The following is a 22,873-nucleotide window of genomic DNA, read 5'->3' as shown; positions in this document are numbered from 1 at the left end:
TATTACCAGAAAGACTAGTTGGGTGAAAAGTTTGAAAATAATAATTCCATCTTACAGCACAAGACAGACGAGTGGGTCCTGAACAAAACACACATAAGCGACTGTTTTCGTAAATATTCGTAGGCTGCAATTGAGTCTGAAAGATAGATATCGAAATTTGTAAACTGTTTCTCGGAACGCAAAACGAAGGGACTTGAGTAAAGTTGGATGGTTAGGGACAGAAACCTTTGCATCAGGCAGACCAAGACTAGTCACAAACTAGTCACCTTCGATAGGAAGTCGAATTGATGTTGCCGTTTCCATGTTGGATTTTGGTGCTAACATGCATTAGTATAGCTGCTATATGTCTCTCTAGGTCTGAGTCACTGGAGAAAGGAAAGATTTGCTGCCTTTTACCCATAAGAATTTGCTTCAGAGACATGAAAATCTGCTGTCTGAAGTATTATTCGGACGAGTAAGTTGTTGTTCAGAGCGATACTGCAGTTAATCCATTTTTCTCCGAACATCTATCCTTTTGTTGAATGAGGTAAGAAAAACTGGAGGGGCAATGATTGTGGCTCCCGTTTCCGTACAAATTCTATCCGATAACCGAACAAAGGCGGGAAGCCAAACGGCGATGATCGTACAGCTAAAACTTGACGCGGCTTGCGCGATGATGGCCTTTGAAGAGTGGCACAACTTATCATATCAAAGTAAGACGAGAGCGTCCATGCATTGGCTATGGAGTGGTTAGTTGTTCTGTGAATCACTCTAGCTACGCCACCAAGTTGAGCACAAACGTGAAAGTCACCTAAAATAATTTGTGATCAACCTAATAGAACCGAATAGCCGACATCTTTTCTGCCACAATGTTCTTATCGACACTGTGAATGTCACTGGTTATATGATCTCCAAAAAAAGAGAAAACAGTTCCATATTCAGTGGATGGACGACCGGTCCCATGCACGTTCTATTGACAAAACGTATTTCCGATAGCCAGTTGAAAGAAAGGAATAATAATAATAATAATAATAATGAGGACTTTGTATAGCGCCTAAACTTTAGAAGCTCTAAGCGCTTTACAACATTAGACAACACCTATATGATAAAAAATAAAAAAAATAAAAAAATAGTAATATTATTACAAAAACAAACAACATGAAATTAAAAATAAACATTAAAAAATTTTAAAAAATGCTGAGAATATTTCAGGTAGGAAACATTATTAGGTCTTTAAGTTTGTTCTTGCAGTCGAAATAAGTGAGTTTTGAGAGCCCTCTTGAATGTGATCACTGTGTCTTTGTGTCTAAGTTCAGTGGGCAATTCATTCCACGTTGCTGGGCCCTGGTATGCAAAATAACACTGTCCATATGACTTTGTTTTCATCGTGGGAATAATGAGTATACGATTGTCAGAAGAGGAGCTTAAGTATCTTGCTGGTGTATACACATGGGTGAGGTCAGATAGGTATGTTGGACTAGAGTCCGACAGTGAAATGTAGCACAGAGAACAAATTTTGTGTTTGATTCTGGATCGAATGGATAGCCAGTGTAGGGTACAGAGCAGCGGGGAGGTGTGCTCTGATCGTGGTACTCTAAGTATGATCCGAGCAGCTGTGTTTTGAACTTTTTGAAGTTTCTGGAGTAGATATTGAGATGAACCAGACAGAATTGAGTTACAATAGTCCAGTCTTGAAAGTACTAATGAACACACAAGTGTTTTAGTGTCATCAGCTGAAAGATATTTGCGAATTGAGCTGATGCGTCTCAGCTCAAGATATGCAGCCTTGCATATGTTCATGACATGTTGGTGCAATGTGAGAGTACTGTCCAGAGTAACACCTAGGTTTCGTACTGATTGTGTGAATTTAATATTGGCATTGCTGATATTTATTGTTTGAGGTAAAGGATGTGAATGAGAAAGTCTTTGTGTTGTGATCAGAATGGCCTCAGTTTTATCATCATTCATCTGGAGCTTGTTCCAAGTCATCCATGATTTCACATCAAAAATGCACCTCTCTACACCTTGGATGGTAGCATCAACTTCAGTGATGTGGCTAGATTTGTATATTTGGGTGTTATCAGCGTACAATTGGCGAGACACTGGATGATGATCTATGACACTTGAGAGCGACTGAGTGTACAGAATGAAGAGAACAGGTCCAAAAACAGACCCCTATCTAACACCACAACATAGATCAACTAGGCTGGAGTGTATTCCATTTGCAGATACAAACTGTGTCCTGTTGACCACGTAGGACTTGAACCACATTAAGGCTGTATCATGAATGCCACATACATGCTGGAGACGGTGAAGTAATATATCATGGTCTATTGTGTCAAATGCTGCAGACAAATCAAGGAGGGTGAGGACTGTAATCTTTCCGCTATCCAACGGAGAGAGAATGTCATTAACTACTTTTAGAAGAGTAGTTTCAGTACTGTGGCAAGGGCGATATGCAGATTGTACATTGCTAAAAAGACTGTTTGAATTCAGATGAGATACAAGCTGGGATAGAACAACCTTTTCTAAGATTTTTTAAATGAATGGGAGGTTAGAAACTTGGCGGTAGTTCTTTAAATCGTTATGGTCTAGTGTTGGTTTCTTCAGCAGAGGCCTTACAATGGCAGTTTTGAAAAATGATGGGAATTCACCAGATGAGAGAGAGGTATTAATAACATCAGTTATAGAAGGCAATACTGGATCTAAGCACTAAAGTAACAGTGATGTTGGAATTGGATCAAGTTCACATGATTTTGGTGCACTCTTCATCATGATTGTACATACGAAATCCATAGAGACAGGTTCAAATGCTGCAAATGGTTGCCGCTCAAATTCTGTATCCCAACTGTATGGTGACGACGAGTCAATTGAAATTGTGGTGTCAAGCTTATCTCTAATGGTTTGTACTTTGTCATGGAAGAAATTTGCAAACATGTCCGGAAGGTCGACTGGAGAGAAGGTAGTTGGAGGTGGTGTTGATTTGTTCCTTGACATTAGCTTGTTAGTAATCTCGAAGAGCTCTTTGCAGCTGGAACTTTCCATAATCTTAGTAGTGAAGTGGGCTGATTTCGCTGCATGGACTATATTTGTGACATTCTTCTAGCGACTTCATAGGTTTGCTTATGAATAGTGAGTCTGGTGGAAAGCCAGAGCCTCTCAGCTTTACGGCGGTCTCTTTTAGTAGTGCGAAGCTGGTCCCTAACACTACTATACCATGGAGAACACTTTTTAATTGATACTCTGCACTTGGTAGCTGGTGCATGTTTGTCAAGTAATGAACGCAGACAGTTATCGAGTTGTTCTGCGGTAGTTAATGAACGGGATGGCCTCATGCAGCGCTACCAGCTGTAAATTTATTGCCCTATGTGTCCTGAATTCCAGACCTGAACGCCATGCTCGAACATCCTGGAAAAGAACGAAAACAGCATTAGACATGCGTGAATAACGGGGGGGAAGGAGACAACAATTCCCCAACGTAAGTAGCATCACTGCTGCCTCCTTCATCAATATCCTCACGTCTGACTCCATGAAAATATTCACCTGCTGTCGTTTGAAAGCATCCGGAGACATTGCATTATACGCCTATAGCTGAACTGATCTGATGGTAGCTGACTACTAGCTGGCAGCTCTTTTCTGGGTGTCCTTGGCGAGGTGAGGCTGGTTGGGGGTTGCAATGAAACATTCCTGACTACACAAGCGAAGGAAAATGGTTTGGGATAGAGGCTCGGTATGCCACACTGCAATAAATCCACATAATATGCCCCTTTCATGTTCCTCTCTGTCGTCTTTACATATTTTGTTTGGACGAAAGAACACGTCCCATCCAACCATAACCTGCAACCATTTCACGGTTTCGCTGACTCGTATCATGTAATGGCACGGCAATACTATTGATTTTCCTCGCTAACCTTGTACTTCAGACAGCTATTACATAACGTTAAGGTGGTTTCTAAAAAGACACTAACGGAGAAGAAAAAAAAAAACCTTGAGATAGCAACCGGAATTAAACATGCATATAATCTCACAAAAAACAACATTCACATATGTTTGCCAATACTGCGTGCGACTAGCAAGATCTGAAATAAACGTGAAGTCCACAAAAGGATATTTAGAGAAATCTCAACGAAGGTCACAAATCCTTTACAGACACTTTAACAAATAATAAGTCATCAACCACTTAACTGGATGGATTAAAATCACGAAAAGCTTGCGGGATTCAATGAAGGCAAGTGGTACGATGTTACTCGTGCAACAGCAAAAGCTTAATCTGGTTAACTACCGGTGCCAAGGGGATGTAATGAGCCAGCATCTCTTCCCATCGTCTCAATGGAATTTTGACACATGCATTTCCTTCACATGCGTCTTTCTAGAACTGCTGGGTTCGAGAAGCAGTAAAACATATATTCCCTAACGATCTGAGAACGTATTAGGAGGAGAGAAAAAAACATCTGAAGTTCTCAATTGAAATAAAAGTAAATATTATTCAACTAAAGATTCCTTACCATGTAGCCTGTATCATAAATTGAGATCGGTCTCACGGGGATAGTTCTTATAAATCTGGATTAGATGCGATAAGTGTTTGATGCCTTGAATGATGTTCATTACATTCACGGTTTTATTAGGTATGCAACGATTAAAACATGTATATATGTTTGCAATGCTACTTTAGATTTATATTCCATTCTAATATGTTTTCAATCAAATTTTCCTACGCGCAAACAGGTTACTGAAAGTAAGACTTACTGTATCTACATTAAAATGAGATTCACTTTCATTATGCATCAACAAGATATTTGAAGAGCACGGGTCATTACTTTGCTTTCACATGGATTTCCTTCGCATGCAACTTGCAATCTAATTGTTGAAAAACTCTTAACGAGAAAATTTCCTTACCCGATTTCCGACTTAGTCTCTGAAATCCTGGATTGTCATATAGTCTCTGAAATCTTGGATTATCATATACAAGTTCAGGTTCAGTCTTCATCGTACCATCCATGAAAATAATATTGCCCGCTGGTTTGTAGGTCAGTGTAGTTATTTTCGGCACAGCATAAAACATCTTTGGTTTAGGGGTTCTGTAGATATGATTGTCCTGTACTACTGCATGACTTCCCAAATACTGTGATGTCCTTAGAGATTTCTTAAAAGGTTGGAAACTATAAAAACATGAGAATTAGTCATATTTTCGTATTCTGCTTGTTGCCATATATGTTTAAAGTTAAAGACACAAATGAAGCATTTATATATTTGTTAAGCATGCAATATCTTTACATGTATATGCTGCATATGTTAGTGTGTCAACCAAGATTTGTTACTGTGATGTACCAGTTCTTTCTCTATTTTTATTTAAGAGTTTTAAGGTAACAGATTTAATTAATAAGATGACGTCAAAAAACCTAAAAAGTCTAACACAAGCTATCTGTAAAACGAGCATTCTTTGCATATTAGGTACATAAAAGTCATTGTATCGTTATTGCAGTATTTTTAATTATTTTAATTAATGTATTTTGCTGTTCTAATACCATAAGATCGTTCAAACTATCACTTCTTTCTAGGAGTTCAGACGATGGAAGGAAGACGATAAAAGGCTCGTCTATTATATTAAATAGTACATATGTATGACAAAAATTACACAAACGACAGAACTTGTAACGATGAATATCCGGTACTTTGTAGCATGAAAAGGAATGCATGAGATAAAAGGACTGAAACTGTATTGTATACGCCATTCTTCGTTCTACCATATAAATGTGCTCGTACCAATATTCGCCATTTTAATTCCTCGACCGCACATTTCTTAAATGCACAATATAATCAAAATTTGAACTTACGAATCTCGGAAGCAGAACCAGACTATGAAGGCGATGACAATGAGAACAAATATAACAACGGCGATGACAGCTGGAATGATCCATCTTGATTTGTCATCCATTACATTTTCAGCAGCTGAAACAACACACAAGAAGTAAAATGCTTCCATCTCTGAATAAAGAGTACCGATACGTCAGCTGCATGTATGTATGTATGTAGGTAGGTAGGTAGGTAGGTAGGTAGGGGTAGGTAGGTAAGTAGGTAGGTAGGTATATGTTTGTCTGTCTGAATGTCTGTCTGTCCGTATGTATGTATGTATGTCTGTCTGTCCGAATGTATGTATGTATGTATGTATGAATGCATGCATGCATGCATGCATGTCTGTCTGTCTGTCTGTCTGTATGCATGCATGCATGTATGTATGTATGTATGCTGGGCCGGCGCCAGACCCGGCCAGACTATCTGGCGCCCTAGGCAAGGTTAGATTCTGGCGCCCCCTCCCCCCGGAAAATATCAATTTCAGAATTTATAAACAATAACGTTTTTTAAAAAATACGCCCACTGAAATCAGCGCCCTAGGCGGCTGCCTAGTTTGCCTATATGGTAGCGCCGGCCCTGTATGTATATGTATGTATGTATGTACGTATGTAATCTCCAGAACGATTCTTTTCTTTTTCAAAAGAAAATCCTAAGCTGAATACACAAAACCGATTTGAAAACTAAAACTCAAGCGTACAGAGAAAAATCTTGTGGTCTACGGATAACAGTGTTTTGGTGTCTACTTGTTCCCATTTGTTTATCAGTTAAACTCATTTGTTTGACTTTCAGAATTTTGAAAATAAACAGGCTTACAATGATGGGATATTATTTGTCTTTTATCAGATTTAGCAGACAAGACAGGAACGCCCAGTATATCAGTGTACACAGTATGGTTTGATGATAATACGATGCCAAAGTTTAAGTTCACTGCGGCTTACAATGTAAAAGACATGTGACCTTCAGGAACTTGAGTGTTGTTCGTTCAAATAAATGAAGATTTCTGTTTAAGTAATCGAGACAAGCAAGACAGAATGTTCTATCATATTGACATATGAACCTGAGAACTTAAGTACTATTAGCATCAAGATTCAGCTCAAAAAACTTTAGCTCAAACCTTTAATATGATTGGTCATGTTGCCCTGTATATCCTGGAATACAACTGGAACTACAGTGATATCATGCCATATTTTGCAGCAACCTATGTAGAAAGCATTGGACTTTGAATGATAAAAATGAACCCAAAACTTGTGTTATTTTCCGGTGGAGACGAAGTCTATAAAAAAAACTTATTATTCGTTATATTCAATCAAAGTTACTGTCCTTAAAGGTTTCCTAACCTTTGTCCCAGGTGAATTAGTTTTATCTTATTATACTTATATGTTTACAGTTTCTCTTACTAGTGTACACAGTGAAAACTGTTCAGCTTGAGATATTCTCTGCAATGATGCTTTTTGTTGTTGTAGTTGTTGTACACCATTTTTCAGCACAAGATAGGCTATACATGGCGGCCAGTATAAATGGTGGAGGAAGAACCCGGATAAACCCCGGAATGAACCACCGACCCACGAGAAGCCACTGGCAAGCTTTCTCACATAATCCCATTAGCCGAATCAGAGACTCGAACCGACCTACAATAATGCATATTGGTATTCAATCTACCTGCCGATTTTACCATCTTTATACACATGTGTCTTAATTGCATTTTTAAAATTAAAATTTATCATTATAAACAGGTTATAAATAAAAAAATTCCTTCTATGGAAAATTATATGTATGTTGTAAATGATATTTATTATTGCATAATGTAATTAACCGTTGATGATGAAAAATGAAATAAATATAATCGCCTGATTGCTAAAAAGCTGTATTATTCAGCACATCACGTGAAATCCAGAGTTGAAAAGATGATGACAACGACGAAGAAGAAGAAACTGCATAACCAGCTCGAACCAACAGAAGAATAAATGTTTCTCTCAAAACAATTTTAGGTGACTTTGAATAATCGCTCAAGAAATGACTCATTATGAAACTTTTCATCAATGGCAACCTATTATAGGTCAGCGTTTGAGCCGTTATTTTTTTACTGATGCAAATGTCGTGTAATTCTTTAAATTATATTACAGCATAAACTTTCATGCAGGTCTTTTGACAGTAGCGTAACAAAGGAATTAACAAAACATCTGAAATACCAGTACCGAGCAAAACATATTGAAAACAGCAATTGTTGTAAATTTTCAGTCATTAAAGAAAATGCTATACTGCTTTAAAAGACCAGATTAATACTATAAAAATTAATCACAAATTAAGGCTTGACCGGTATAATGATATATCATTTGTTTGACTAAAGCTCGTCTATGTATTTTATTTGTTTCAAAGTTTCAGAATACTATAGATCTCAGAAGAAACAAAAATAAATTAGATACTGATCAATGAGAAGTTTGTACTGCGACTTTTCTAAATTAAATGTTTTCTAAAGAAAGTGATAGATCAAATATACGTTGTACGGTTTCTAGACAAAGTGTTCATTAATCAGAACTGGTATATATTTGTGTCATAGCCAAACTCCACTAACTCCACTACGGCACGCCATTCATTGCCTACTTTTAATGCTACATAAGCTTTTCAATAGAAGGATTTCTATGCTGGACAACTGTTTGTTTCTAAACTAGATATCAGCGTAACATGATCAGTAATTAGCAAGTTAGTAGTACATTTTGTGTAGTGAAATATGTTCTATGCAAAATAAAATGATAAAACATTCACATCAATACAATTAAAACATGAAAGATGTGATAATCGTACGACCATTGGACCTAACAGTCGCTTTAAATATATAAAAAAAATGAATAATCAATGACTCAAAATGACAGTACCGAATGATACATGCATCATACATAATATAGCTAAGTGTTGTATTTTTCTATTAAAGGAAAGCGTTGGTAAAAAAAAAAGTTTAATGATTTTCCTTGTTGTATTTTTTGGTAACTGGTGAAACTTATACTCACAAGTATGTATCAAATATAAACAAAAAAATTAAGCAGTGTCTCACATTTTAAAACAAATATATGTCGCTCTGAATAATGGAAGTTTAACACAAAATGTAATTTATCATTATAAATGAAAAAACCAGTTTTCTACTTTGTCCTTAATTTACCTTGAAATTTCCGATATTATAGTAAAACTTTAAAATTAGTGATTTGGGTAATCCTTTAGAATTGTGGTGTTAAAACACGTAAACAATATTCAAAGAGTATCGACTCCACCCTTTAACTTTTGCAACACAAATACTTTTAATGCTGATTAATCTAACAATAGCTTTCTTTCGGTGCGTAGTTAATGCAATAATTTCTTTTTTGTTATTGTTTTGATCAAATGATTATTATATTGGTTGAAATGAACGTTTTTCCATATTATTTGGACTCTCTATCACTCTTTTCTTCGTTTTTTATTTTATTTGTTTTTTATTATGCGTTTCTCTCACGTACCTTATATCCTTACTAAAGGGTTCTGTTTACATATTAAGTGTTCTTTTGAATTTTAAAATATCTTATAGCCATAACAACTTTGTTTATTTGTGCAACCTTTCAATGTTACCATTTTATTAATTACCGAGTCTTTCCTGGCACCTCTCCCCTTTGTACCGGTCATTGCAAGAACATACCGGTCCACTATCCGTCTTGCTGCACAAACCATTATTCATGCAGAAGTTATTATCACACTGATCTAAAGAAAGAGATACATATTCCGTGAAAGATGTGTCTGATGGAAGATAATAAGTTAATCAAGTAAATTAAGTTTCTTCTCGAATAATTACCCAATCATAATACCTTAGGAGAACTATTGCTACTTCGAAAATACATTCATCCTAGACAAAACATTTTGCTAAAAAGAGCTAAAAGTTCTTGGCCCACCGAGGTGACGGTTGGGCAGAGTGATCTCCCCTTGATATATGTATTGTTGGCAAAATCCATGAATATTTCAATTACTGCTGGAGCGCAAGGCATTCCAATTGCCGGGGAGCGGCTTCAGAAAGGAAACATTTCCCTCCCGTAAATCTAGGGAAAGTCGTGAGGTGGCGCCTTGTGAAGCTGTCGAACAACTTGGAAAGTCGACCTGTTGCGACACAGGTAAAAGTCCAACCAGATTTAGTTTGGCCCTTTGGGATGAAGGATATTTGAAGTAAACAACTGAACAATGTGGACTCAGACTTTCATCCCACGGCAAGGATAATATCAATTAAATATCAGTTTTGGTTAAACGAAATGTTTCTGACAACTGCTCTTACCTTGTGAACCGAAATGCGCAATAATTTCATCTGAGATGGAGCTATTTCTCAATCTGCAGAGCGATCAACCCACTTAATTCAGGACGAACTGGTCTGTGTGGTTTTATCATCCTATCCTTGACTGAGAGCTAACATTAAGCGTGATCTCCCTTACGCAACGGCTAGGTCGTATTTAGATACCACATCAAGGCTCGTACTGGATCCTGTAGGCGCCTTCACTGGAAGTGTCCAGAGTAGACAGTGATTCGGTACTAAGGCCTAGTTACCCATGGTCTAAAGCTTGGTCTTGGTGATGAAAGAGGGGACCGTTATAAGTGACAACTGACCCTTCTTGTCGGAACTGCGTGTAAATCGTGCCCATTGATAGGGCTTGTATTTCGCTGAGTATGCCTTCCGATGTAATAGTGAAGCTGGTCTTGTTTAAAAGAAGAGCCAAAGATTTCCTTGAAAGCGGTTCCCTGAATGCCCGTTAATATGATCCAGACGTGTCGGTTCAGTAGGGCTGAGTTTAGTGTGGAACAACTGCAGTGTGGGTGTTTGAACATAACAAAAAAATCCTCTATTCCTGTAGAATATCCGCAGTAAAATCGAGGTGATCCACGACTTTTACCATGAGAGTGATGCAATTTAGACGAGGCGACATTCCTTATTATCTTGCCTTGTTCGAGGATATGCCTATGCGACCAGGCTGTTTTAACCTATGTGTAGCGCGTTCACCGCCAGTCTTTTGGATCTAAAACTTGGGAGATAACGACTGGGAGCATGTTATTCCACCTAGTCTTAAACAAGTCCACCAATGATGGGTCCCATCGGGTGCATATTTGAATGAAACCGATGGATGGATAAAAAAATTCCGTCTGTAGGCTGATTGATCAGGGACAACGAATCTATTATTGCGTGTAGACCTCCAGGAAGGTGGAAAAGATTTGTTAATGACGACACCTACATTATTGACACCAGAGAAAGGCTTTCAAAATGGCCTATATCTCGGGGATATTGATATGTAGATGCCAATCCCGTGGAGACCACACTCCACTGGCTTCCCCACAAAGGCGGTAGTAGGTGCGCCCCCATGCTTTATATACTTAAGTCCACAAATAATACCTAATATTTGTGGAAATGGTGAGTGGTTTGTCCAGTGAGTAACATGTGGCCTCCACTGGGATAAAATAATCATTTGTGTAATTTGTAACGGGCTCATACAAAGGCGACCATACGCTCATGAAGTCTGCTGCCGCGATGAGCAAGTCCACTAGGCCAATGAATTCCAATGCTGAGAGAGATTCCTTTGAGAGTAACGAAGCCAACATGCTCGTGAATTATATGCCCGTTCCTGAGGGACATCCACTCTGTTTACCTGAGTGCTGAGTTCTTGATCTAGATGAACAAATTTTCGACATGGTACTTGATCGGATTGCTTCTTGTTGACGAGGTTATCCAGATTGTAAGTTGTATTATAATGGTTATCAAATCATGTTCTAATATACAACTCAGTAGATGTATTTTCATGCTGCTTAATTGTTACCGCCTTGTAGATAAGAGCCGTAACAAGATTCTTCGGACTAGTGAAGTACCAGGGACTTCTGTCGTAAGCGTAACGCTCAGAAATTGTTAAACGATGTCGGTGTAGGCGTAACGCAGAAACTTTATTGCAACCTTGTGAATAGGGACGTGAAGATATGCTTCTTTAAGTTCACGCTGATTGTGAATTATCCTTCTTAAACGCCATTCAAAATGAGCCAAGTAAGTGAAATAATTTATTTAGGGTGCTTAGGCCGATGACAGGGCTCAGTATGCCGCTTACCGTTTGAAGCAATAAAGGTCTGGTATAAAATCCAGGGGAATATATATTTCGAATTCTTCCTATTGTCTCTATTTGCAGAAGATCGTTTATTTGTTGCTGATGGTTGTTTGAATGGGTATATTATAATATTGTAGCTCTCGCTAATCTGGACAGAGGAGGAGGTGTCTTAAAAGTGATGCAGAGTCATGCAGAAACCACTTGTCGTTTCCAATGACCATCGTGGCAATCTTCCTCGAACAGGTATCTGTGGGAAGGGCAATATGGAGGCGATGCATTTGGTTTAGAGATGGAGGCGTTCCTGAAGAGAAACGTTAGCTTAAGCAATCGCTACGTCTCTGTCTTTTGTCCTGCTTGGATCAACATATACGGGATGTCGTATCCAAGTGGCTCATAAGGTAGGAGGAGGATGGCAGAACTCCGGAGGTAGACGGCTGAAAATATCTTTACTGGAGGCTCTGAAGACTGACTCTTTTCATGACATAGTGAGATCAGGAAGTGGAAGAAGGAGCCTGATAGCAACCATCGTCATTCTGATTGCAAGACGTGAGATTGACGTTTCTTGAATTGCCTGAGACAGAACAATTGATTTCAAATCGGTCAGCGATTAAAAAGTCCCTTATATTGACCGAGGGGTGAGAGCAATGAGATGTGACATCTGTCTGAAGCTGAGGTAGTATGCTCTGCATAGTAATGCAATAATACAGTAAGGCCATATGTGGGTTAGAATGGTCTCCATAATTGATTTTATACACCTGGTTCGACAGACTGGACCAATGATTGATTCTGGTAACTTACTGTGTTGAAGTCTTTGTCCCAGAACATCTGTTGTAGTAGCGCTAGAACTGTCGCAACGGAAATAGGCCATGTATGGGGGGAGGGCGTTGTCTCAGCAACAAAGTTGGGACTGGTTTCGGGGTGTTTGTATCGGTGTATCGAAACAATACTTTGTTTAGTTTCTTTGCAAACATTATTCACCAAGCGAGGTAGCTGCTAGTACCGTTTTAAAAGTCTTTGGTTTGACTAAGCCGAGATTATAACTGGCGACATCCCACGCTCTTACCGCTTAGCCCTTAAGCCACCAGCGCGGTCTTGTCGAGACAAAAAGTGAGACAAGTTGGAAATATAAATGGAGCATACTTTCCTTCTGAAGAAAGTACTCTTCTGTGTCGCTTCTTGCTTTTGCGAGGTCTCTCTTGGTTAGATCGGGCTTCTCGCAAGAGCAGAAGTAGTAAATGAGCTGTTGATGGTTTTCACCGCCAATCCATAAACCAAGGGGAGGTCACTCTGCCCGACCGCCATCAAGGTGAGCAGATAACCTTTAGCCCTTATTAGCTAAAGGTTTTATATGGGATTGCTGGATTTGAGAGGTAGTAGAAATGATAAGGTATTATGATTGGTAACGTATTTAAAGAAGAAAGAAGTACACATTGGTAATGGATTGTATTAAGCTTGCAAAAGAATCACTCATCAGTAGCTAAATATATTACGTAATAATATCCATAAGCTATCCAACATTAAATTTTATACTTTTATGTTGCATTAAAACAATGTACCTGCAAACATTTTCTGAATTAATATTTGACCATGGCTCTGTCGGTCTTAATATTCTTTTCCTGTTATACAAACTGGAGACATTTAACATTTTCTATTAAGTAAACTTTTCATTTATGAATTCCATCTGCGGTTTTGATATTAAACCCATTTAATTTATTTTATAAGCAATCAGGTTTGACTTCATAAGAAATGCTTGTTGCACATTCTTGAGTTTAAACGTTCTTCTATACATAGTATTTGTCCCTTTGTTGTCAAATATGACACATCCCATAAAAGGTCAGCAGGATACAATTGTCTGAAATAAACATTTTATTGCCTTTCTACCATATCTATTTTAAAAAGAATAGATTTGAAAACAATCCAGTATTAACCAAGCAGATAAAATATAAAATGTTGAAGAGACAAAATTGAAATGTGTAGATCAATTGCACACCACCATGACTACTTACGAATACAGACACTTCCAGGCTTTAAACCCTTTGGCGAATCTTTGGCAGTGTAGAACATTTTACAAACACACGTATAACCATCAGGCACACTGCTGTTGTCTGTACAGGTAGCGTTTACGGAACATTCATTTCTTGATAACGAGCCACAGTAACCTGCATATTGGAATAAGAAAGCAAACTAATAAAACTCTAAAATACTACCACATTGCAGTCATAAATTAGTGTCATTAGGAACATAGAAGAAAATGTTACGATTAAAACATAGTTGCTATTTTTATTTTTCATCGATAAAGAAACCATGTTAGATTCTAAAACGTTGCGTCCTAATTTAATGCCTTACGTCTCAGAGACACGAATGTTAAGGCAGTATTTTCGTGGAAGACAAAGATGCACTTAAAGCTCGGAGAGAAGCCTATGGATATATAAAGCTGCAGGGTGATCGTTAAAACTCAAGAGAAGTACTGGATCTAAGAGAAATTCTGTGCATACACAACTATCCGTTTGCTTTAATGGACATTGTTCGTTAAAGTCCGTATTCTATCAATGCTAGCCCCCATTCGATTCGTCATAAGCTATAACAGTCCATACTATTAAGTAATACAGCGCATATTGTAAATAAAGAGCGTGTGTCTGATAAGGGTTTTTAACGTAGCTTTAACAATTTTTTTAGTCATATCGCTACAAAATCTGCAGTGTAGCAGTTTATAGTATATATATATATATATATATATATATATATATATATATATATATATATATATACATTGTTATCATGAAAATAATAATATTTACGTTAGTGAAAGCAAAGAACGTACTCAGACAATCAGATTCCTGCACGATTCCCGTGCTATGTGTGTACTTTCTTCCGTTGGGACATTCAATGCACGTGAATGAGAAAGGAATGGGCTGATAGGTCCCTACTGGACAGTCGAAGCATTGCTGAGTATTCATGTTGAACCCCTGTCCTATTAAGCAGGGGCCTGAAATAAAATCGACATGCTATCAAAAGGATTTCAAACATAACATACTCAAGAGAAAGAAATTCTCATCTTAAATTTGAATTTTTAGCTATGGCCAGTTTCCATTTATCTTGTTGGGTAAAATATTCATTCTTAATGAATTAAAAGGAATGAAGTTTCCTTTTGTATATTTTTCAAAATCTCATCTAGGTCAATTTAAAATGTATTATATAATAAATGACGCATTTGATATAGCTTATTAAGAACGTTTCACCAGAGATGAAGAAGAAACAAGAAAGATCGTTGAATGCAGTTTCGTACATTTGGAATGAAGTGGTTGCGTCAAACCATGAAATATGCGAACCGTCAACTTTGGTACCTTTCATGCAAGAGATAGCGTAATATATTTTATTTAATTTTTTCCTAAGCCTACTCTTGGGGATATTCTTTTACATGATATAATGTTTTCTGTACTAAACCAAGGCTTACTTCGACATTCGGTTACATCAGTGGCACCCTCATGAGACGTATAATACCTATCTGCAGGGCAGTAGTTACATTCGAACTTGCCATCTTCTGACTGGTACATGCCTCTCGGACAGATCTCACACTCCTGTCTTTGTATGATGTATCTGTAACCCTTCTGACAGGGACCTGTACATGCAAGGGTTATACTATTAGGCATAAATTCCACTGAATATACAAATCTTTAAAAAAATATTTTGGTAACATTGGCTATTAAGTGTGAATGACTATTATTTTATAATCCTGCAGTAGCTGCCTCTAACAGGATAATCCGAACGTAAAAGTCATTCAGCGACATTTGGTGACAGGGGCAGAAATGTCGTCAGCATTACAAGAGAGCCTAAGTTTACTACATAACCTTTCTTTGGAATTTACTTGAAATTTTAACCTTCGTTGAATCATAAAACGTGGTGCACAATCAAATGTGCTAGAGGTCTCTTGTAAAACTAAACTCCAAGAGAAAAATAAAATACGCGGTCGGACCGGGTTAGGAATAAATAATATTCTAGATGCTTCCGAAACTTTCAAGCTTCTATTCCAACCCATTCCTGATAATTAAATTAAACAGCTTTTGTGCAAATCAAAGAAAATATAATACTAACTTATCAAACAATCAGCAACTGTTATGGAACCAGCAGCAGGTGTCAATAACCCATTTGAGCAGGGCACACATTTTGGATTCACCCCCATTGTCCAGTAAGTTCCAATAGGGCAAGGTACACATATACCGGTCTTGTTACTTCTCACCTGGCCATCCAGACATTCAGCTGTAAGTTAAATATAATAGTAACAAGCACATAATATACATTAAAAGTCATTCATTATGATTTCATGAAAGCTCTCCAACATCACTCCAAACGTTATCCTCTAAAGCCATCTGAGCCCTCCGATTGTTTCTTAAAATATATTGAAAGTACAAAAGTTTTCGATTGTCATTATCCTGAATCAGTTGTATGAAATTGGTAAACAATATAAGTTTGTGCAATTCTTGTCTGTCGGATGCATCTAAATGTTGGTACAAAAACAATGTGCATCATTACTAAAATCTTGAGGAAATTTAGATATTTTGCCTTGTAATTTATTTCAAATGAAAAAGAATTTAAAAAGTTTATATTCAAAACTCCGTTTAAATAATTTGTGTACTCATTTGCTCTTTTAGCTTATATAATTCTAAGAAATTTGAAATCCAAATTTTAAAAATTACAAATAACAACGTGTTTTCAGTAAGACTAGAGTCAGTTTTTTGTTGGAACATAAACAATAGTAAAGTTGCATCGTTTATAATCAATGTGCAAGCATATTGTTCCCTCGACTTGAATAAACCATGGTAAATGTGTACCTGGTAACAATATCGCTACAACATAAATGAGAGGAGAAATCAAACCCACTTTAATATCGCCTGCTGTTTTATATTAGCTGAAGAATTGCAATGAGCAAAGTTTTGTCAGAGGAAATAATGTCTTTTCGAGAAATCCATGACCAAAATACAATCATACTTTCTTCCAGAGAAACATATTTAAGTTGAAAAGTGTGTATCAAAACAGTTTTGACATCTGTGTAGCCATAGACCACAGACAAATTGGGTTATTGTCCAATTATTAAAGTAATTGCAGAAGAATGAGATCTCAAGAAGGCCCGCGGGAATCTGTAATGACAAAATAATAGAAAAATATTGCCGAATATGCGGGTGAATATATATATATATATATATATATATATATATATATATATATATATATATATATATATATATATATATATATATATATATATAGTTGTTTGATACTTTACTTAGATATAATAAATATTAAATGATAATTATTAGTTCAAAGTAGCACATATTTATGTATATAATCAGAGTCTCGAGCCAATTCCCTTTTTTGAAATAAACTTTCATTAAAAAATATCAATAAGTAAACTATTTTGCCACAATTTGTATTATTAAGAAGAGATATTATAAAATATACATCAGGGCAACCTTTTATATTGACACATTTCTTTTAAACACAGTTTAAAAGAAAGAAAACTTCACTGCAAATCGTACATAAAATTGTAATTGAACAAAGCTTACGGAGACAAATCAGTACGTACCAACACAGGCGTCCAGACTAATTGAGTTTGTATTCAATGTTATGTAACCAGTCCTACATGGTTTACAGTAACGTTGCCAAATCTCATCTTGGTAGGTGCCAATAGGGCATGGTCGACATTCCAGTACGGAAGCGTTAGCAACTAGGTATTGCCCGGCCAAGCAAGCAGCTGTTATAACAGAAAGGTTGAAAACAAGATATAAAGAAAAACGCAGTGTCAAATGTTTGCAAGTATTTATAAATGATATTTCCTAGTGTGATTAATTTAACTATTTGTCGGAATAGCGTATTTGAGAGTATTTCCCACAGGAATAGTAGTTTCAATATTCTAATCGCCACCACATTCTACTTTTTCTCGTCAATTTGTAGCGCCATTAAAAATATCTTGGAATATCATAAGGTACGCCATCATCATATAGAACGCAGTAAACTGAATTCCGCAAAGTTTATTATATTTATTGTGTTCAAACTAGCACTTTTAATCTAACACAATTCTTATTTGGATTGTTTTCTGTCAATCTCTCCTTAACGAATTATAATGAGATAAGCCAATCTCGAAATAGGTACCAATGGTTTTTCACAGTGGTATTGAAATACATTTAAAATGAATAAAAACATTTATCATTATACAAATTTCAAGGTTTTATAGAAAAGAGAAATCTTACGTATTGAGCAATCTGTTGGTAAAGACGATCCTCTGGACAAGGTAATTATACCATCAGAGCATGGCTGACACCTGTCTGCATTTAGTCCAACCTTATAAAAGCCTATTTCACAGGGCTGACACACACCATTCAGGTAATGTTCTCCAGATGGACAAAGCACCTCTGCGGAGATAATGTGACATACAGTAGTAAATGTATCATTTCAATAGAGAGATAACAGCGTAAGATTTCTCAGCATAACAATAGCCACATTTAACGGAAGATAATGGATCAACTGAAATTAAAGAAAGCGAATTTTATATGCATTTTTCTGTATAAATAAAAGTATTTATGGCTAAATGAATTGAGGTCAACAGAAGTTAGGAACACTTGATGGATTTAGGCAAACTTCAAAGTGAAAACAAGTTTAGAAAACGTTTCTGTTGCAAGCCTCTACATCTGCATCTAATGCAAACTTCAAAGTCAATACTCCCCATTAAACGTTTCTTCTTTCAATTCAATATCATATCCCAATATAGCCTCTTCCCCAGGTATCAAAGAGTACACACTATCACTGCAGCTATGCAAACAATAATATGACAAAGCTGACGATAGAATAACCGCCATACTTACGATAACAGTTCATGGCATCAAAAGAGCCGGAAGAATTCGTTGTTTGGCCCGGGCGACAAGGGATACACGAGGATTGAAACAGTTGGTCTTGGTAACTTCCTTTTGGACAGGTTGTACATTGATTTATTTGGTTAATGTAGGAACCTAGTGGACATATACCTGTAACATAAAGCATTGATTAAAAGAATGTTACTTAATAACAGGATATTGTTTTCGATTGAATTTAGTCGATATAATTCTGTACAATGAACCAAATGAAGTCCTCTCGGACCACAGGATCGATAAGTAAAGATTTATCCATCAAGGAAAGTTGTGGCATCGCCAACGACATCCATTGCAGAGTAAGCTAGGCCAGACATTCCGAATTAGTATATGCCCATATTTTTCTCCGTTATCTTTACATTGTCAGAATCGTTAATTATTTTACGATACTGCAGTGACACACACTTCATAGTGCACTAATAAAGGAACTACTTTATATTATATACAAATAACGGGCGCAGGCGCCAGCACTTTTGGTTCGTAAGCCAATCATGTACATTCACGTAGTAGGCGCTTTCCGTTTTGGTTGATTAAATTTGTTTCTGAATGAAATGAAGCAGACGTTTCATGCTTTGCCACATTCCATGTTAATGTTTTCGATGCGCTGTTTCGGATTTAGGCGGGCGATAGACGCCAGATTGCATAAAATTGTTGGGTCCTTACAAATAACATGCAAGTGACAATGCATAAACTGTCTTCTTTAGCTGGCAATAAGAATGGCAAAAAAAAAAAAATACTTAAAGTTTCATATCCAAAATTACCTCAAAATTTACTTTCTTATTTCTGCAAATCCGAATTACATGAGCAATGCCATGGGTTCTCAAGCTTAATTGCACATTTCGAAATTATACTGTAATTTCGACTATATTACAAGTGCAATTAAATCGTTCTTGCTGCTTTCAAAATGAAATAAACATTAAATTTCATAGCGTTATTTTGATCATTGCAATTGAAAGACATCATAGTTTTCATACATTATGATTTCAAACATTTAATGACAGAACAGAAACACACAGATGTCAACACACTGTCCTTCACCTATGATATCCCACGTACTTCATATATAATTGGCACAGATGAATCCAGTCCATAATCACAACATTTCGTAGAAACGACGGAAATACCAAAATCTATTCATTCCAGATGAAATGAAAAAGTTGGTGCAATACGCATTTGTTCACAATATGACTCCAAATTTCAATTTTAATTAGACCAAAACAAATGCCATTGTCTTTCGAAAGTTACGTCTAGCAGGCAACTAAGTTCAAATTCGTCTGGGCAAAAGTATGTGTGCAATAATAATGGTGTTGTTGTGTAATGATGAATCTACGCTTGTGTATTTAGTTTGGAATACGGCAGACTTTCAGTTACTTTGTTTCATGTAATGTGTTTTTGTTCATATAATTAAACCTTAGGTTGGATAAGAAAATAAGCATATAATTTTTTTTTAAAGTTACAACAATTGTATGGGAAAATATGAACTCGCTTTGTCAGATAGATATACTGCAATCTCAAGTTCGTGCAGTATTTCTATCACAAATACTTGTTTATATTTTCCCTGACAAATGCAGTAACCTATAAATATAAACTGGGTATTGAGATCAGTACAGTTTGGTACAATGGTACGTGATGAGAAAGGAGACGGAAGCAGTTTTAAGGACAGCACTGCACTGGACATCCAAGGGACAACATGACATAATACTGTTGAGACTGAGATGAAGACCCGTCGCCACAGCTGGAGCACACTAGAGACAATGACCAAAGACAAACTGATGCGGAAGAGCTTTATTGCTGCCTACAAACCAAAGAGGTTTACTAAACAATAAGATAGTAAGTAAGATGCGATGTAATTTGGATTTTTAACGTAACGTTACCAATTTTTCAGTCATTTCGCTAAATTGTCTGCAATGTGACAGTTTATAGTGATGTCTAGCACTGGATCATCATGCCGCAGACATGTAACATGATGTCCCATCCAGTAACATTATCCTGACACCAAGCCAACCATGCCTAACCATAACCTCTTAATGCTGAACGCCAAGCGATGCAGCTGTTAGTACCCTTTTTGTAAGTCTTTGGTACGACTCGGCCGGGGATCGAACCCATGACCTCCCGCATCCGAGGCAGACGCTCTAACCACTAGGCCACTGGAGCGATAAGTAAGAAGGAAAGTACGTTAGTAATTAAATGGAGCGATAAGTAAGAAGGAAAGTACGTTAGTAATTAAATAAGTAAGTAGCATCTCAAACATGCGTCATTGTGAATTAATTATTGAAATGATTGTTACAGTTAAATCTACAAATATACTAACACATCTCAGATTTATAAAAAGGCACATAAGATTTACTGTCATGCATTAAATCTGACAAACATTCAATAACTAAGGAAAGATCTGAAGTAAACAAATTTAAAAACACATGTAGTTGACAACATTTACATATAGATTAATAATGTGTATGCGTTGTTAAAATATGAGTGTTATTTCTGAAACTCTTTACTAAGTACACTTACGGATGTTACACTCTGCTGAAGATACAGCAGCTGTTCGACTGGTTGTGAAATTTGCAGGACATTGAGTGCAAAAGCTGTATATCCCCATACTGTTATCCTTGTAATAGCCTCGTTGACATTCCTGACAAGCCGATGCAGCATTAAGAACACTTTCATATCCAGACTGGCAGTAGACTGCAAATGATATAGTGATATGGTTAACTGATAAACAGGATGCATACTTTTCCCGTTGTTCAACATAAACTGTTGTCAATATTATCTTTCGAAAGGAAATATTCACCATCTTACAAAATGTACACTGGCTGGAATGTTCACAGAATTGCCACTATGCACAGACCCATTTCAATAAACCCAAATCAAGCAAAAATGTTCCAAAATTAGTTGTACGAAAGCATAGTTATGGAACAATCTCAGTTAAAGGATAACGCACTGCATTTCATACTTAGAAGAGCGTTCGGTACATCTAAGACGAAATATGCACACAGATGAATGACACGTTTTAAGAGTTCCTTACTTTCTTGTCGTAAACGTATGCTGAGATATTATTGTTAAATATCAGAATAATATAAAAGTTGCTAAAAATAATAAAATCACACGATCAAGCCCTTCTAGATTACATCACTAAATAGTGTACATTATCTAATAAGTACATAAATTGAGACACATCACATAGTTTACATACGAAAGCATTCTGAGAAACTTGTGGAGCCTGTCTGTTTTGTTGATGTTCCTATGGGACAATTCATACAACTTGTTTGATTTCTTCTTGGTTGGTATGTCCCAAAACCACAGGGAATGCAACGGTCGACAATCATACTGGCAAAATAGCCAGCAGGGCAATCTCCTAGAGAAGGAAAAGGAATGTATGGTTGCAACATATAAAGAACCATCAAAAATTAAAGTATCGCCGTCTTTTCGCTTTCGATAGCCCGCTAACCAAAATATCATTTAGTCCCTCTTCTCCATTTGTTTTCTGCTTCTTTTTATTGATGTATAAATTTAGTATTGTTAGGTGTTTTCAGAAGTTTCAAGCATCGTATTGACCTTATAAAACGTTTTTTGTAGTGTCACATTTTTTGTATAAATTAAGATTAGAAACATTTAAGAAATATACAATGAATGCACTTCTGTGTTGTGGACTCGGTTGTCTTGTGAACGAAGACACTGAAAAGTAAACTTACGTATGGTACATTGACTCTGCGATATAGCTCCCTCGCCTGGGGTTACCTTTCCATCGGGACAAACAGTGCATATTGACAGAATGTTGATATTATTGTCCTTGTACTGCCCAACTGGACAAATGTAGCAGTCACCTTCCTGACGTAGTTCGTATCCAGAGGCGCAATAATCTGACAGTAGAAAGATCATTTAAACCTTATTTGCCAAGTACAATAAAGTAAAGCTAACACTGCATATTTAGTTATCATACCTTGTTTATATAAAATATTATTGCTTCAATAAAAAATGAATATTGCATGTCAAGACAATGTATACAGTTGTTGCTATTTACTTACTCAAATTGAAATGTCTTCCTGACCACTTGAT

At 36.7% G+C, this 22,873-nt stretch overlaps 1 protein-coding gene across 1 annotated transcript in view; it reads right to left on the bottom strand.

The window, feature by feature from the left end:
* LOC149802772 (uncharacterized) overlaps positions 1-22,873 on the bottom strand; it is a 78,903-nt gene that overhangs the window by 6,134 nt on the left and 49,896 nt on the right. Inside the window, exons 29-41 of the mRNA XM_089952199.1 lie at positions 22,510-22,677; positions 22,011-22,172; positions 21,329-21,502; positions 18,776-18,934; positions 18,164-18,325; positions 17,500-17,667; positions 16,011-16,175; positions 15,373-15,537; positions 14,740-14,904; positions 13,925-14,077; positions 9,442-9,555; positions 5,814-5,928; positions 4,876-5,138 (exon numbers count right to left, since the gene is read on the bottom strand). Coding sequence (XP_089808325.1) covers positions 4,876-5,138; positions 5,814-5,928; positions 9,442-9,555; positions 13,925-14,077; positions 14,740-14,904; positions 15,373-15,537; positions 16,011-16,175; positions 17,500-17,667; positions 18,164-18,325; positions 18,776-18,934; positions 21,329-21,502; positions 22,011-22,172; positions 22,510-22,677 — 2,133 coding nt within the window. The remainder of the gene's footprint in view (positions 1-4,875; positions 5,139-5,813; positions 5,929-9,441; positions 9,556-13,924; positions 14,078-14,739; positions 14,905-15,372; positions 15,538-16,010; positions 16,176-17,499; positions 17,668-18,163; positions 18,326-18,775; positions 18,935-21,328; positions 21,503-22,010; positions 22,173-22,509; positions 22,678-22,873) is intronic.

This window comes from Sinohyriopsis cumingii, chromosome 3 (genome assembly GCF_028554795.1).
Source record: "Sinohyriopsis cumingii isolate HCF-2022 chromosome 3, ASM2855479v2, whole genome shotgun sequence".
In the NCBI taxonomy this organism is placed as follows: Eukaryota; Metazoa; Mollusca; class Bivalvia; order Unionida; family Unionidae; genus Sinohyriopsis; species Sinohyriopsis cumingii.
This window is presented reverse-complemented; position numbering and strand designations above follow the sequence as displayed.